This window comes from Elgaria multicarinata, chromosome 6 (genome assembly GCF_023053635.1).
Source record: "Elgaria multicarinata webbii isolate HBS135686 ecotype San Diego chromosome 6, rElgMul1.1.pri, whole genome shotgun sequence".
Lineage (NCBI taxonomy): Eukaryota > Metazoa > Chordata > Lepidosauria > Squamata > Anguidae > Elgaria > Elgaria multicarinata.
Window position 1 is genome coordinate 102,449,194 of NC_086176.1, and position 15,051 is coordinate 102,464,244.

At 45.7% G+C, this 15,051-nt stretch overlaps 1 protein-coding gene across 1 annotated transcript; it reads left to right on the forward strand.

The window, feature by feature from the left end:
- Nucleotides 1–449: 449 nt before the first annotated feature.
- RAX (retina and anterior neural fold homeobox) lies at nucleotides 450–14,700 on the forward strand. Its single transcript, XM_063128689.1, has 3 exons — nucleotides 450–765; nucleotides 3,368–3,609; nucleotides 14,248–14,700. The coding sequence occupies exons 1-3, from the start codon at nucleotides 450–452 to the stop codon at nucleotides 14,698–14,700; spliced, it is 1,011 nt and encodes a 336-aa protein (XP_062984759.1).
- The last annotated feature ends 351 nt before the right edge of the window (nucleotides 14,701–15,051 follow it).

Here is a 15,051-nt window from a genome sequence, read left to right on the forward strand (position 1 = left end):
GAGATCGGGAACCGTAGCAGCAGCAGCAGCAGCAGCAGCTCCATCCTCGAGGGGACGCCCCCAGCCCCTGGCCCCTTCCAGCAGGCAGGCAGCGAGCCTGGCTGAGCTCCTTGGGCGCCGGGCGAGAGGTCAGTCAATCCCCAGCCGCTGATCCCGGGCTCTTCAAGGACAATCCATTGGCCGCCTGTCACCTGGAAGGAGGCGGGCGGGCAGGCTGGGGCGAGAGCCGCTTAGCGCAGCCGGAGGGCTCGAGGCCGCCTCGCCTGCTGCCCGCTGACACCCGGCGATCCGACGTGGGCAGCGCCGGGCCGCCTGCCGAGACCGGCGAGCCGTCGGAAGGGGCCCCGGGGCGTGGGACGGCGGGCAGCGCTGGGCCCGGCTCGCGGAGGGGCGCCCGGGGGGACTTGGAGGCGGAGGGCCGAGGGCTGCGCTCCCGCCCCGCCACCTCCATGCACCTGCAGCCGAGCGCCCTCCTGAACATGACCGACGGCGGCTTCTCCCTCGCTGGACACCTGGTCAGGAGCCCCGGCGCGGGAGGGAACCCCTCCAGGATCCACAGCATCGAAGCCATCCTGGGATTTACCAAAGAGGACCCCCTCCTGGGCGGCTTCCAAGCCCACGATGCCAGCGGCGGCGGGGCCAGGCCGGTCAAAGAGGCGGACGGGGTGAGCCCCAGGGACTGTTTCCCCAAGATGCCGGGCGAGCAGCCCCCGGGCCAGCCGGGCCAAGAGCAGGAGGACGCCGCCGCGGCGGAGCACTTCGAAGGTGAGCGCGGAGGGCGAGGCGAGGCGGGGGCGGAGGGGCGCGCGCGGAAGTGCCCGTCCAGGAACCCCTTAAATGCAGAGGCAGATGGCGTTTTAGCCAGCAAGAGGCATTCGCTGGGATGCTGTCGGTGCCAGACAGCCCAGTCCAAAATGTACCCTCCAACGAATGGCTTTTTAAAAGGGCGTTTTTAAATGTATTTCATGCAAATATGTCAGTCTCCAATGGGACATGTCGATGTTTTATTATAGAGCCAGAACGCTCTCTCTCTCTCTCTCTCTCTCTCTCTCTCTCTCTCTCTCTCTCTCTCATTTTTACTCCTTACGTGCAGGGGCCTGACGTAGATCAGGACCTTAGGGCTAGGAGGGGGGCTTTTAAGATTTGGATTCCCCCTGCATTTACTCTAGAGTAAAAAAGTAAATAACAAGACAAGGCTGCTAGATATCAATTTAAAAGTAATGTCTGGTTTGGCTCATATTGGAAGGTTAAAGGGAATAACACAGATGCCACTTTTCTAAGTCAAATACAGCATTATCAGGGAAGGGGGGGGGACATTTAAAAGATCGGTGACCTTTGAGGGACAAGTCAGATGTTAACACACAGACTGACAAAGTTCCTTCTCATGTTCCCAGTCTAAACCAAAGTGGGTGGAGGTGGAATTGCATAAATTTAGAGAGAGAAAGCAGGCTCTTTGGCCTTTGACTTAGGACATTTTGATACACAGAGAAAAAGAAAGAGAGAAAGAAAGATGTTCTCATATTACAGCAGGGCAAATGGTGGCAGCTTTGCACACCTACTTGGGAGTAAAGTCCCACTGACTTCAGTGGGAGGCAATCTCTGTGTTCTTAAATCTGCAGATGTGGGTTGTTACTTAGATGTAGGCACCATTCATAACAATGGCAACTACCCTGCCATATATGTCTTGGTGATGAGATCCCTGTGGGAAGATCCTTTGTGAACCGCCCAGAGAGCTCCGGCTATTGGGCGGTATAGAAATGTAATAAATAAATAAATAAACAAATAAATCCTTGGAAGCAAATCCTACATAGATTTTTTTCAACAGAAGTTGCTTCCGTGTTTGAAATTGCCCGGCTGCTTGGCAAAAAGAGAAATCTGGCACTGTCTGGTTGCTTGTTCTCATCTTGTCCAAAGATCCACAGGTGGCTTACTCTCAAACGGATCCGTCAAATAGATCCTCTCATTGATCATTGGTGACAGGTTCGTGGATCACATCTGACTTCTCTGACTTAGTTCAGTCCAGTTTTAATTGGCCACTCACGTAAACGGGGGGGGGGGGGGGCAGCAGCTTCTTCTTCTTCCTCTGAGGAGTAACACCTCTGCTCCTTTTAGGAAGACGTTAGCTGGGAGCACCAATTCATCAGATTTAAACGTTCATGCAGGAAGAAACCTTCTTGCCTGCCACATCTGATTTGCATGCACTTAGGATAGGCTTGTTGAAGGCATTGGATCTATGTCCAAGATGCAGAACACAGCCTCTGAAGCTGTGGTCCATAGCCCTTTGGATTTGGCTGAGACTCGTATGCCAGTCTTTAACCATGGTGACCTGGAACACTTTGATTTTTAAAGGAACGTTTTGATTTTCAAGGAACATTGTGACCAGGAAGTGGGCTTTGCGATCGCTCTTAGTTCCCAGTTCAGATGCCCGTTTCTGTCCGCGGCCAAGGGCTTTTCCCACCGCACATTGCACTTGTGTCATGTGAATCATGCCACTGTGGGAAACAGTGGGAGTGCTGGTTTAGACAGACCTTGGTCTAATCCAGCAGGAGATGCTGCCTCAACTATTTCTAACGTGTTTGAGCACACTGACAAAAAACCACAATTTGGAACAGTTCAGATGACCCCATTTATCATGTGCACGGTACAGAAGAAGATAGCCATACTGAGCAGTTGTGTGAATCAGCCTTAAGGCTTAATTCACTTGGATTTCAATTGGTTATACAAGCAAGAACAATATTCTGTGACTCCTTAGCTGGGTGTAAGCCCCACTGAACTCATCTTAACTTACTTCTGAGTAAACATGCACAGGTGTGGGTTTCAGGATCCCATCTTACGTTTGATATGTAGGCAATTCAATCAGTCTACATTACTGGCTTTAGGATTTAGGATAAAGTTGCTAGCAGCAGCAGCATTAGTAAAGGAAGTCGTAATACTATTAGTAACAGTATTGTTGTTTTTAACATAGAATTTTGTTTTGAATCGCTTTTATAAAAATGGGCAACAGAAAGGAAGAACACACATAACACTACAATAACACTAACTTCAGAAACATGGTTGGGATGATGATTAATAATAATGCACACTTTTTCTTATAAAAAATCTCAAACAGTATACAGTCTAAAGGATAAAGAACAACCATGTCTAATATAGGTGTCCAAGAAAGCAGCTCAAAATGTTAAAGCAAATGAACAATCAAGGCGAAGAGCCTGAAAATAGACAAATTGGGAAGCAAATCCTGTTGTGCTCAATGGGACCAGGATTCATACAAAGTTGCTACGGATCACCTAAATGTGCTGGTGTAAATTCGCTTAAACCCGTGTATCTTGGCTTGGTGGACTAGCCTTGCCTATGTCTTCTTGCCTCTCAGATCCTTACTGCCCCAAACGCTCAGAGGACTGCCTGAGCCCAGAGTTGCCTGCCTGCAGCAACAGTGATGGCAAAATGTCTGACGAAGACCAGCCCAAGAAGAAGCACCGGAGGAATCGTACCACCTTTACCACCTACCAGCTGCATGAACTGGAGCGAGCCTTTGAAAAATCCCACTACCCTGATGTCTACAGCCGAGAGGAGCTGGCCATGAAGGTCAACCTGCCCGAAGTGAGGGTTCAGGTAAGAAGACAGGTGGCCTCTTCCCTTCGCCCTCCCCTTCTCCGAATGTAGCCATACCGTGAAATCTTGGATGGTTAATCCTCTCTTGCTCTTTGTTTCCTTCATTAGAAGACCTCCATCAAAAGCAGCCTTTTGCTTGCTAATCCAGTTTAAGGCCTCTCCTTCTTCCCCCCACCACCCAAGAGATAATTTCAGACTTGCACACATGCTAAATGGTGTGTAAAGGGATTTTCCTTAATCTGTTTAAAAAAAAAATCAGACTGTAATCTCTCTCTAATTATTAGTGTTCAGTTTCAGTTCCTCTGACTCTGGTGCCTGCCACTTACACCACCTCCAGTACATATATTGGGGGTGGGGGGCAGGGTGTTGGGGATGATACAATCACTTAACACTTATGGACATACGTTCAAACTAATTGAAGTTCCCTGGTTCTTTGTAGGGTGCCATAGATCTGGGGGAGAGAGGGCGGGGAGAAGGCATGGGAGCAAAGGGGAAATGTATCCAAAAATTCAGGTTATGTTTGGGTCAGCTAATTTTCACATACTTTTTAACAGAGAATACTGTGGTGGATAACGTGCACAATCTATATCTTGGCCCATGTTCTTAGCACTCAACCCCATTTCCTGAAAGTTAGTGAAAGAGCCAACTTTCCCATGATGGCTGAACGAACAACCTTTTCATGATGTTCATTAGCCGTTGATCCTCCATACCTTCTTCACTATCAAAGCTTCCCTCTTTTTTAATTAATTAAATAATAATAATAATAATAATAATAATAATAATAATAGCAACTTTTACATCTGATAGAGCAGAAAAGCCATTTCTAGCTGAATCTATTTATGTAGTCAACCATGCCATTTGGGATTTTGGAGGGGACCAGCAGGGGATGGGGTGAGAAGAGAAGATTCACAGCAAAGTTGAAAGTCTTGCTCTTGGATATAGTTGAGATGAATCTGCAAAAAGAAGAAGAAAAATTGAGTATTTTAATAGCTTTCGGGCTGGATACACATATTAGATTTAAGTTGGATCAACTGCACTGGTTGGGGCGGACTTCCTGGCCCTTCTCCTTCACACAGCAGCTCCAACTGCCCCCTGAAAATGCTACACAGAAGGTCAGGAGAACCTGCTGAATGGTGTGAGCTGTGGTGTGGGATGGGCAGATGGACCTTCCCCTGGTGGAGCCCATCTTTTCACGGTGGAGCCCTTCCTTTCACGCAAAGTCCCGTCTTCTTCCGAATGGCAGATTCTTTGTTATGCTTATTTTTCTTTTATCATATCGATGAGCAATGTTATGAACAAAGGTCAAACGATGACCCCTTTTCTTTTAAAGCAAACAGATTTGTGACGCTGGCATACATACCTTGGGCGTGGGCCCGTTTAATTCTTTAATACAATAATCCCTCGGTGTGTATAGAACCATTAACAAGACCAGGGATATGGATGCTCCTGAGGAATAATCATGGGAGTGGTGGAGGGAGGTATCTCCTTCCACCCTCTGGAAAACGGCACCCTTGCATTCCCGATCCTGGGAGACAGGCAGGTTTTTCATGTTCTTCCTGTTCATGTGTTTGTTTCTGAAATGAGCTACGACATTGGTCCTCTAGTGACATCGCAAAATTTCCTCCCACCCACGATCACACTACTAGCCTGAGAGTAAAAGACACTCCTCCAATCCAGTGCCCCTTTCCGGCCTACCGCGGATATGAGGATACAGTTGCCTCCTCTTATACAAGCCTTTACATGTAGCTTTAAATCTCCTGATGCAGCAGGAGTGAGGTGAGCTGTAGCTCCTCCCACCCTTTTGGTGCCCAGTCCCGTTTCTGCCCTGTTCCTCGGAAACTGTACGGAACACCTGGGGACCTGAATGCCACAGCAGGTGAGAAGATGGGGCCGATGATAGACATTGGGTGCAAATGAGGGTGGCTACTTAGGTATCGCCAAAAAGTGGGGAAAAGCATCAGCAAAAGCAGAGAGATTGGCGTAGGGTAATACATTATTTGTAAATGCATATTTAAAAATAATTATTAGGGTGACCATATGAAAAGGAGGACAGGGCTCCTGTATCTTTAACAGTTGTATTGAAAATGGAATTTCAGCAGGTGTCATTTGTATATATGGGGAACCTGGTGAAATTTCCTCTTCATCACAACAGTTAAAGCTGCAGGTGCCCTGCCCTCTTTTAAATCTGGTCACTCTAGTATAGCTCCTAGTATAGCTCCTGCACCTTTCACTGTTGTGATGAAGAGGGGATTTCACCAGGTTCTCCATATATACAAATGACACCTGTTGAAATTCCTTTTTCTATGCAACTGTTAAAGATACAGGAGCTCTGTCCTCCTTTTCATATGGTCACCCTAAATTATCACGATTTAAATAGAAAAACAGTACATGTCACCATACTTTGGAAGAGTGTGACCAAGTGACCCATGGGCCTGCCTGTTTAGCCTGTTGTGCTAATGGTTGATGGGCAACAGTTTTTATTTATTTACAATTATTTTTAGGACACCTTTATGGGTAAAACTTTATGGTGTTTATGGTTCTTTATCTTTAAACTAGAACTGGAAAGGACAGCCCTTCAAATAGAGCACGGTCCTCTGTAAATGATGATTCCTGGCCACCCTAGAGCAAACAGGTGGGAAAACCCAGGGCTATCTTCTCTCCCTGTGCATTGGGAGACTTAAAAGTCTGTGTCTGGGGAAAGCGGTGGCTGACAGTGCTTTATCAGTGCTGGCCAAATGGAAGTAGAAGCATTGTACACACGGCCTTGACAGTTGAATCTTACTTCTGTACTGATGGCAGGACAGTATCCCCCATCATATTTGGGCCAGCAGGCTAGTTCAGGGGCTGTGTGGCACACACAGTTCTGTCCCCCAACACCTCACTGCCACTGCTCACCCCCCACCCCCAGCATCTGCCATCCCAGAAGAAGCCTCCTCACTCTGCCTAACTGTACGGGTGGGCTATCATTGAATATATCTGCAGGAGCTCCATGTATGCATTGCAGCACATATGGGGCCCTGTTGCATTTTTCCTTGAGCTGGATCCAAACTGAGTTGTGCTTAGTGTTGTGTCTCAAATGAGCTACTTCGTTGGTCCTCTAGTGACATCGCAAAATTTCTTTCCATCCGTGATCACACTACTAACGACTCGCCTCCTACCCAGGGCCTCTTTCCGGTGGCCTACCGTGGATATGAAGATACAGTTGCCCTCTCTTACACATGCCCTTACTTGTAGCTTTAAATCTCCTAACTGTATAAGGGGACTATCATTGAATATATCTGCAGAAGCTCCATGTATGCATTGCAGCACATATGGGGCCCTGTTGCTTTTTTCCTTGGGCTGGATCCAAACTTACTCATGCTTAGTGAAAACCTGTTGAAATCACTGAGTAAAGTCAGTCATGATGAATGTAAGTCCCATTGATTTCAATGGGTCTACCCTAAGCATGACTAAGTCTGGTAGGTTTTTCCCACTCTGGTATTGCACTTCTTCTTTCTTTTGTTCTGATTCAGCTAAAGCCTTGTGCATAGGGTGACCACATGGAAAGGACGACGGAGCTCCTGTATCTTTAACAGTTATATTGAAAGGGGAATTTCAGCAGGTGTCATTTGTATTCATGCACCACCTCATGAAATTCCCTCTTCATCACAACAGTTAAAGCTGCAGGAGCTATACTGGAGTGACAGATACAAAAGAGGGCAAGGCTCCTGCAGCTTTAACTGTTGTGATGAAGAGATAATTTCATCAGGTGCTGCAAGCATACAAATGACACCTGCAGAAATCCCCCTTTCAGTACTACTGTTAAAGATACAGGAGCCCTGTCCTCCTTTCCATATGGTCACCCTACTCGTGCATCTATACAGTTAAACTAGTTTAGTAGTCTTTTCCTTACCTCAGGGAATTCTGGGAACTGGAGTTCCAGGGTGTATGTGTCTTAATGTATGTGTTTGTTCTGACTCTATACTGTTAGCCTCAGCCTGTTTACACTTCCCTGTGCCTGTTTGCATTCTCTTTCCCTCCTTATTGTTTACTACAACTTTATTAGATTGTAAGCCTATGCGGCAGGGTCTTGCTATTTACTGTGTAATCTGTACAGCACCATGTACATTGATGGTGCTATATAAATAAATAATAATAATAATAATAATCTTAAAAGAGAATTCTCTTAAAAGAGAATTCTGACCACCCTCAACAAACTTTCCTTTAAACAACAACAAAGAGGTACCAATGCATACATGTATGTACAGTGTAGCGATGTCCTTAAGTATATGCGTGTTTTTCTCCCGATGAAGTGCATTGTGGGATATGAGAACCACAATTTGTTTAGAAGATTTTTTGTTAGAAAAGGAAAACTCTTGGTATTTTATAAAATGGGGAAATAGCAAGAAGCAACATTCACCTTCTACTGAAGTTAGATATTTCTGTGTGTGGAACTGGGCCGGACACAGCCCATGTACTGCCTGAGGCATAGCAGCAAATGGTTCCTCCACTCCTGCCAAGGTGCACAGGACCCAAGGCCAGCCAAGTTATTACTGGCATCTGAGGGTGTGTGTGTGGAAACCACCTTTTCCCTCCTTGATATTAAATACAATAATCAATTAAATAATTGATTTTTGTATGGTGTAGTATGGCGTAGTGGCTATAGGTTGGACTGGGAGTTGGGCGATCCAGGTTCTAGTCTCCACTCAGCTATGGAAACCCACTACGTGACTTTATCCAGTCACAGACTCTCAGCCCAGCCTACCTCACAGGGTGGTTGTTGTGAGGATAAAATGGAGAGGAGGAGGGTTATGTACGCCACCTTGGGTTCCTCAAAGTAAAAAAGGCGGGATATAAATGCAACAATAAAATAAATAAATAAATAAAATAATGAACAGTGTGGCTGCCCTGTCATGACATTCAAAATCAACTGCCCCAAGCAGCCCTCTCAGCCTGCCAATTGCAGAGCCGGCCCTGGTGTGGAATAATATAGAGCACTTTTTTTGCTGGGGACTTAAAAGCGTTTAACTTTGTCTGGATCTTGCCAGTTGTGAACTGTCGTAGAAGTATGCTACAACGCATGCACCGTTCCCTATATGGGGCTGTTTCTGCCTTCTCCGCTCCGTTAGTTCCCAGTGTAAAGACGAAAGTTGGAGATTTCCCCCCACCCTTAATTGTAAGTGGGAAGTTTTTTATGGGCTTAATTAAAGCTGAATGAGCTTTAATCCTTGGATCATGAAAATGTTTGAAAAGCCTGAAATATTTACTAGTCATCTGTAAAAAGAAATTACAAAATCTGGTAGGGTTTCCAAAAACAGGGTTGGATTTTTTAAAAGAAAAGGAAAGGAAAAAAGCTGCCTACCCAACAGTGGAAAACAGGACTAATTTTATCCCATCTATTGATTAATTAGAACAGATTTAGATTTTACGGACTAAGGGGCATTGTTTGATGGAGATTGTGAGACAAAACAGCAAGAGGTTTCTCTTTAAACAGATCACGTTTGAATTTGCTTAGGTTTGTTTGGACTTTGTATGGGTTTTAAGGGGTTTAGCCAGAGCCTAAATAACCCAATGTTCCTCCAGATGCGCCAGTCAACAACTCCCATTGTCCCCAGCCAGCATGGTGGCTGAAAATGATGGGAGTTGTAGTCCAACACATTTGGAGGGCAGCAGCTTGGACAAGACTGACATAAACTAAGTCTTACTTAGATGTAAGTTTCAATGAGTTCAGTGGGGCCTATCCCCAGTTAAGTGGGCAGACGATTGCTTCTTAACTGAATGGAGACAGGGAGAAAACCCCTCTTTTGACAACTGGGACACCACAGTCAAGCACGTTTGCTTTTGGGGTATCCCCAAAGGCAGTGGGAGGGCAAAATTCTTCTGTCAAAGCAGACTTAGATAGAAGGCTGCCAAGAGAGTTTTACCCATTACTGTTAGGGTGGCCATATGGAAAGGAGGACAGGGCTTCACAGATTTAATTTAATTTATTTTGGTTAGAAGGAGGTGTGTGTGTGTGAACTGTTCCGGGAGGAAAAAGTGCTATTTTTAATTTAAGAAAAATATGTGTTATTTCTCTTTAAACCATTGGTTTTCAAACTGTCTACCTGTAGGGTGGCCATATGGAAAGGAGGACAGGGCTCCTGTATCTTTAACAGTTGCATAGAAAAGGGATTTTCAGCAGGTGTCATTTGTATGCATGCAGCACCTGGTGAAATTCCCTCCATCACAACAGGTAAAGCTGCAGGAGCCCTGCCCTCTTTAGCTAAGTTACCAGATGCAAAAGAGGGTACGGCTGTTGCAGCTTTAACAGTTGTGATGAAGAGGGAATTTCACCAGGTGCTGCATTCATACAAATGACACCTGCTGAAATTCCCTTTCCTATACAACTGTTAAAGATACAGGAGCCCTGTCCTCCTTTTCATATGGCCACCCTAATTACTGTGGTTTGGATATTCATTAACAAGCTAGGGCTCTGTCACAAGTGCTGCTTAGTATTATGTGTAAACATATGTTACAAATATATTTCCATTTCCATTTGCATGTGAATTTGAATATTGAAAATTGACTAGGATGTTCATTTTCATTTAAACGGGGCTCTGTTGCTGCTTTCTATCCCATGTGAACAACTCCGTGTGTGACTCACTCCAGTTATTAGTGTGAAAAGGCTCATTTAAGGCAATGGATGGGGTTCCACAGGGATTTTTCCATCGATACGCTGCTGGCAAGGCCTACACCTGCTTCAGAGCCAATGGGGCATAGCGGTGGGTGGCCATGTGTCCTCTTTTACATAGGAGAGTCCTCTGTCTGAATGGCTGCCAGAGGACAGTGCTCTATTTGAAGACACGCTCTGTTTGCAGGGCTGTCCTGTCTACTTCCTTAAAGCTTAAAGATAAAGAGAATGATTGAACATAAGTAGTTAGCACCCGGACAGAAGGCTGAACCGGCAGACACACAGTGGTCACAGTCTTCCCTAGTATGGTGGGGATGTACAGTATTTTTAATTTAAGTACAATAATTATTTTTACATTTGCATATGCAAATTCATACAAATTGCTATCCCTTTTGTCCTCTCTTTTGGTGTTGCATTTCCTCATTTTTTGGCAATTCCTAAAGTATAGGGCAGTGATGTTCAAAACTTGACTCTCGAGGAAGCCTTCACACGGGTGGGCAAAAAGTAGATCTCCAGAGGTTTTGGACTTCAACTCCCAGCACCCCTGACCATTCACCTTGCCGGCAGGGGATTTTGGAAATTGAAGTTCAACAACTCTGGACATCTACTTTCTGCCCACCCATGCTCTAAAACAGAGGTGGCAGAAAATAGATCTGGATTTACTGGTAGATCTCTGGGTGATTTGTCATAGATCAGCAAGAATTTCTGACTCTCAATGGTTGAACAATAGCACCAACAAAATGACACCCGCACACCGCCCCCACCCTCAATACTGCTGAAGTGCTGAAAGCTTGAATTAACCAGGCACAATTTTGTGTGTGGAAGAGCTGTGAGCTCCATTGGGAATATGTCTTTTGCAGCAGGCCCCAGTTAGTGGATCTTGGGGTTCTAGTTAAAAAAGAAAAAGAAAAAAAAGGGTCGATCCTGCAATCCTGAGATTTGCTCAACCTGAAGTTTGCTCACAGAGATCTGAAAACTTCTTGCTTGCAAGATCGACTTAGTTTTGTTGTTGGGGTTATGTACTAGAAACCCAGAGTGCCAGGCAGTCCTTGCAGAAATCAGTTCCTGGTTACCCCAAGCTTTCTTCATTTTCGCAGGGAGTGAGGGGAGTTATTTGTTGCTGCTGTGGTTAAGCAACTGAGGAGTACAAGAGGACAGACCTTGGTTCCGAGGATCATATGGTCTGAAATTTAATGCGAGGGAGATGACGGAGGAGGGAGAGAGCAAGAGAAGTAGAAGGGAAGAGGGAGGCACATTTGTCCAGTTGCAGGGTAGGCAGGGCTGGGCCCAATAGGGCCCCACTGATTAGAACTCCCTGGACTTGCGCCTCCTCTTCACCACTGCAGCCTGCTTGTTCACCTGCCTCTTGCTCTGGCTCAGACAACGGCAGTGATGATGAGGAGGAGGAGGAGGAGGAGGAAAAGATAACATAGCAGTGGTAGTTAGGAGGAGTGATAGATGCCACTGTCATGTTGCTCACTGACATTCTGCCTGTCAAGCAAGCATATGGAGAGCCAGTGTGGTGTAGTGGCTAGAGTGTTAGACTGGGAATCGGGAGATCCGGGTTCTAGTCCCCACTCAGCCATGGAAACCCACTGTGTGACTTTGGGCCAGTCACAGACTCTCAGCCCAACCCACCTCACAGGGTTGTTGTTGTTGTGAGGATAAAGTGGAGGAGGAGGAGGATTATGTATGCCACCTTGGGTTCCTTGCAGGGAAAAAGGCGGGATATAAATGCAATAATAAATAAAAATAAATATAAATAAATATGACGAGCAAGAAAACGGCCCTATTCAGACAACCTACTAAACCATGATGGTGAAATAACTAAAGCTAAATGGGTTAACAGTCTATGTAATCACAGACGTTTAAAGGTTCTAAAGTGAACATCCCTAAAAGTGAACATCCGAAAAACAAGAAAAGGGTCTTGTCTCTATTCCAGAACATCTCTCATACATTGAATAATGGGATGTAGTGTAAGACAAAATGTGATTGAACTCATTTGACTGATATCTCTTTGTCTGGTTTGTTCTATGTCACATATAGGACACCGTCAAATAGAGGACTGTCCTCTGACAGCCCTTCAAATAGAGTACTGCCTTTTGCAAAGCAGAATACGTGGCCACCCTATAACTCTGAAAAGTTCTAGAGCTGATGTTGAAAGTTTGTCAGTGACAAAAACGTGGTTCTCATTCTATGCTTCTTTCAGAGCAGCATGTTGCTATTATGAGAGCAAGTTGTTTCTCTTAACAGAAAGATGTGTCCTATGTATGTTTATTCAGAAGTAATTCCTATTGAATTCTATGGGGCTTACTCTGAAGTAATTGTCCATAGGCTTGCAGCCTTATAAGTATACATTTCCCACCACTTTGAACAAACAGGGACCCCACAGTGAGGTATGTGCTATGTGGCTGTATACAAAGTGTATAGTTGTGGTGTGGTGGAACCAGAGCTCAGAGGATTGATGCCCTGGGACTTTTTAATTAGCAGGGTCAAGACTGTCACCTGTGATCTGCTCAGGCTTCCCTGTTCCATAGTTTGCACCATCGCTGCTGCTCACTGTGGCATCAGTAATATCTTATATAAGAATATCATAGAATCATAGAATAGCAGAGTTGGAAGGGGCCTACAAGGCCATCGAGTCCAACCCCCTGCTCAATGCAGGAATCCACCCTAAAGCATCCCTGACAGATGCTTGTCCAGCTGCCTCTTGATATGGTAGTGTACGTCTTATTACTCGAGATCTACCACACCGATTTTGCTTATTTTTGTTTTAAACTGACGCTTGAGGAGTGTAGATGTGCAGAAAAATTTGAAACTTCAAAAAAGTTCAAACTCAAGTTTTAATAGCCAAACAGCATGTTTCCATGTCCTGAGGTGGTTGGAGAACTTCAGTTCCCACGTAACTCTGCACTGCACAGGCGCGCAGGGAGAAAAACATAAAGGCTGGGATGGAAAGAAAAACATAAACCCTGGGGCCAGTCTTGGAGAGGCAATATTGGCAGCAAGGAAGGTGGTAGAGGCTGTGACAAACATTCTGAGGTGATAGTGGAGGAGGAGAAGACGCGGCCCTAGGAAAAGCTGGGTTTTAAAATGTGGAGGAATAGGGGAAAAGGTGGGCTTAACACCTGAGGGGAAAGAAGCGAATGTCATTCAGCAGCAATGGGTGTGAGGAAGTGAGGGCCAAAAGTCCTCAATTGCGTTGAAGGAAAGTAACTTCCATAAAACCTTCTGAGGACTTGATGTAACAGGAGTCAAGGAACAGTATTTTGCCCTCAGACTACTAGCACTCACGGCGATATGGGCTCTACACTAGTATTTAATAATATGTATTTATAATATTTGCGTCATGGTGGGTTGTGGTGCATGCTGGCTGTTTTAGGGTTGTCAGTAGTTTCTTAACCACACTACCTTTGCTGGATTTGGACAACATGATAAATTATAGCACTAGCCCCGTCCTGGCTTGAATATTCAAAATGGGTGCTGGCATGTGACTCAATGTGGCTTTTTAAAGTGATCATGCAAACCAGGTCTCTGAGTTTAGCTGCAATCCTCACAGTAGCTGAGAGGGAAAATGGAGCTGTCACAAGCTACCCCGGTTATAATGCAAAGTATTAGGGGATGGCTTAGTCTGGAATGGGCAACTAAAACCCATTGGCTTTACAAAAGACCTGGTACAGATCAAAACTGCTAGAACTGGTTTGTTGATATGGAGCAATATGGTTGCATTTTTGGATTCTCCTTGGGGGCGTGGCTGTGGGGATTGCCACACTGAGTGTCTGCACATCAGATTTTGCCACTACACCACAGGTTCCCAGACACATTGCACCTCTTTCCAGGGGGCTCGGCAATATATCATCCTTCCCTTCACATGTGCAAACACACATCGTAATAACAAGTATTTAATAATCATAGCAGCTACTATTTGATGGCAGTAACAGGAAGCTATGGTGTCTGATGTTGGGCTAATTCTGAATTGTGTTTTTCAGGTTTGGTTTCAGAACCGGCGAGCCAAGTGGAGGAGGCAGGAGAAGTTGGAGGTGACATCCATGAAGTTGCAGGATTCCCCCATTCTCTCCTTTAACCGCTCCCCCCAGCCCTCCACCCTTGGGACCATTGGCAGCAATTTGCCCCTGGAGTCCTGGCTGAACCCCCCTATGTCCAACAGCAGCCCACTCCAGACTTTGCCGGGTTTCGTAGCTTCCCCCCAAAGCCTTCCCAGCAGCTACACCCCTCCCCCTTTCCTAAACTCTCCCCCCATGGGACATACACTGCAGCCCCTGGGAGCCATGGGGCCGCCACCGCCTTATCAATGCGGGACCAATTTTGTGGACAAATTCCCCTTGGAGGAGGTCGACCCTCGGAACACCAGCATAGCCGCGTTACGGATGAAAGCGAAGGAGCATATCCAGTCCATTGGGAAACCATGGCAGACAATATGATCAGGCAACCCCTCTGCCCACGTCAGTTACGAAGGGCCAGCCTGCCTCAACTTTGGAAAGAGATCTCATTCCTTAGATCTTCTGTTGGACAAACAGGCAAAGACCATTGTTGTCAAGAGTGATCTCCTACGTAGAAGCGACCTGCACACTAAAGAGAAGTCTTTCAGCCCCCAACCCACCAACGTAGCCTCCAAGTTCTTCTTGTTCTTCTTTCCCATCATCAGCATGAGATTTAGGGTTTTATTCTAGGTGGTTTGTTGTATTATTATTATTATTGTTATTATTTTGAAATGATCTAATCATTTGGTATCCCTGACTCATTGGCTGGATAACAGTAGAGGCAAAGAAATT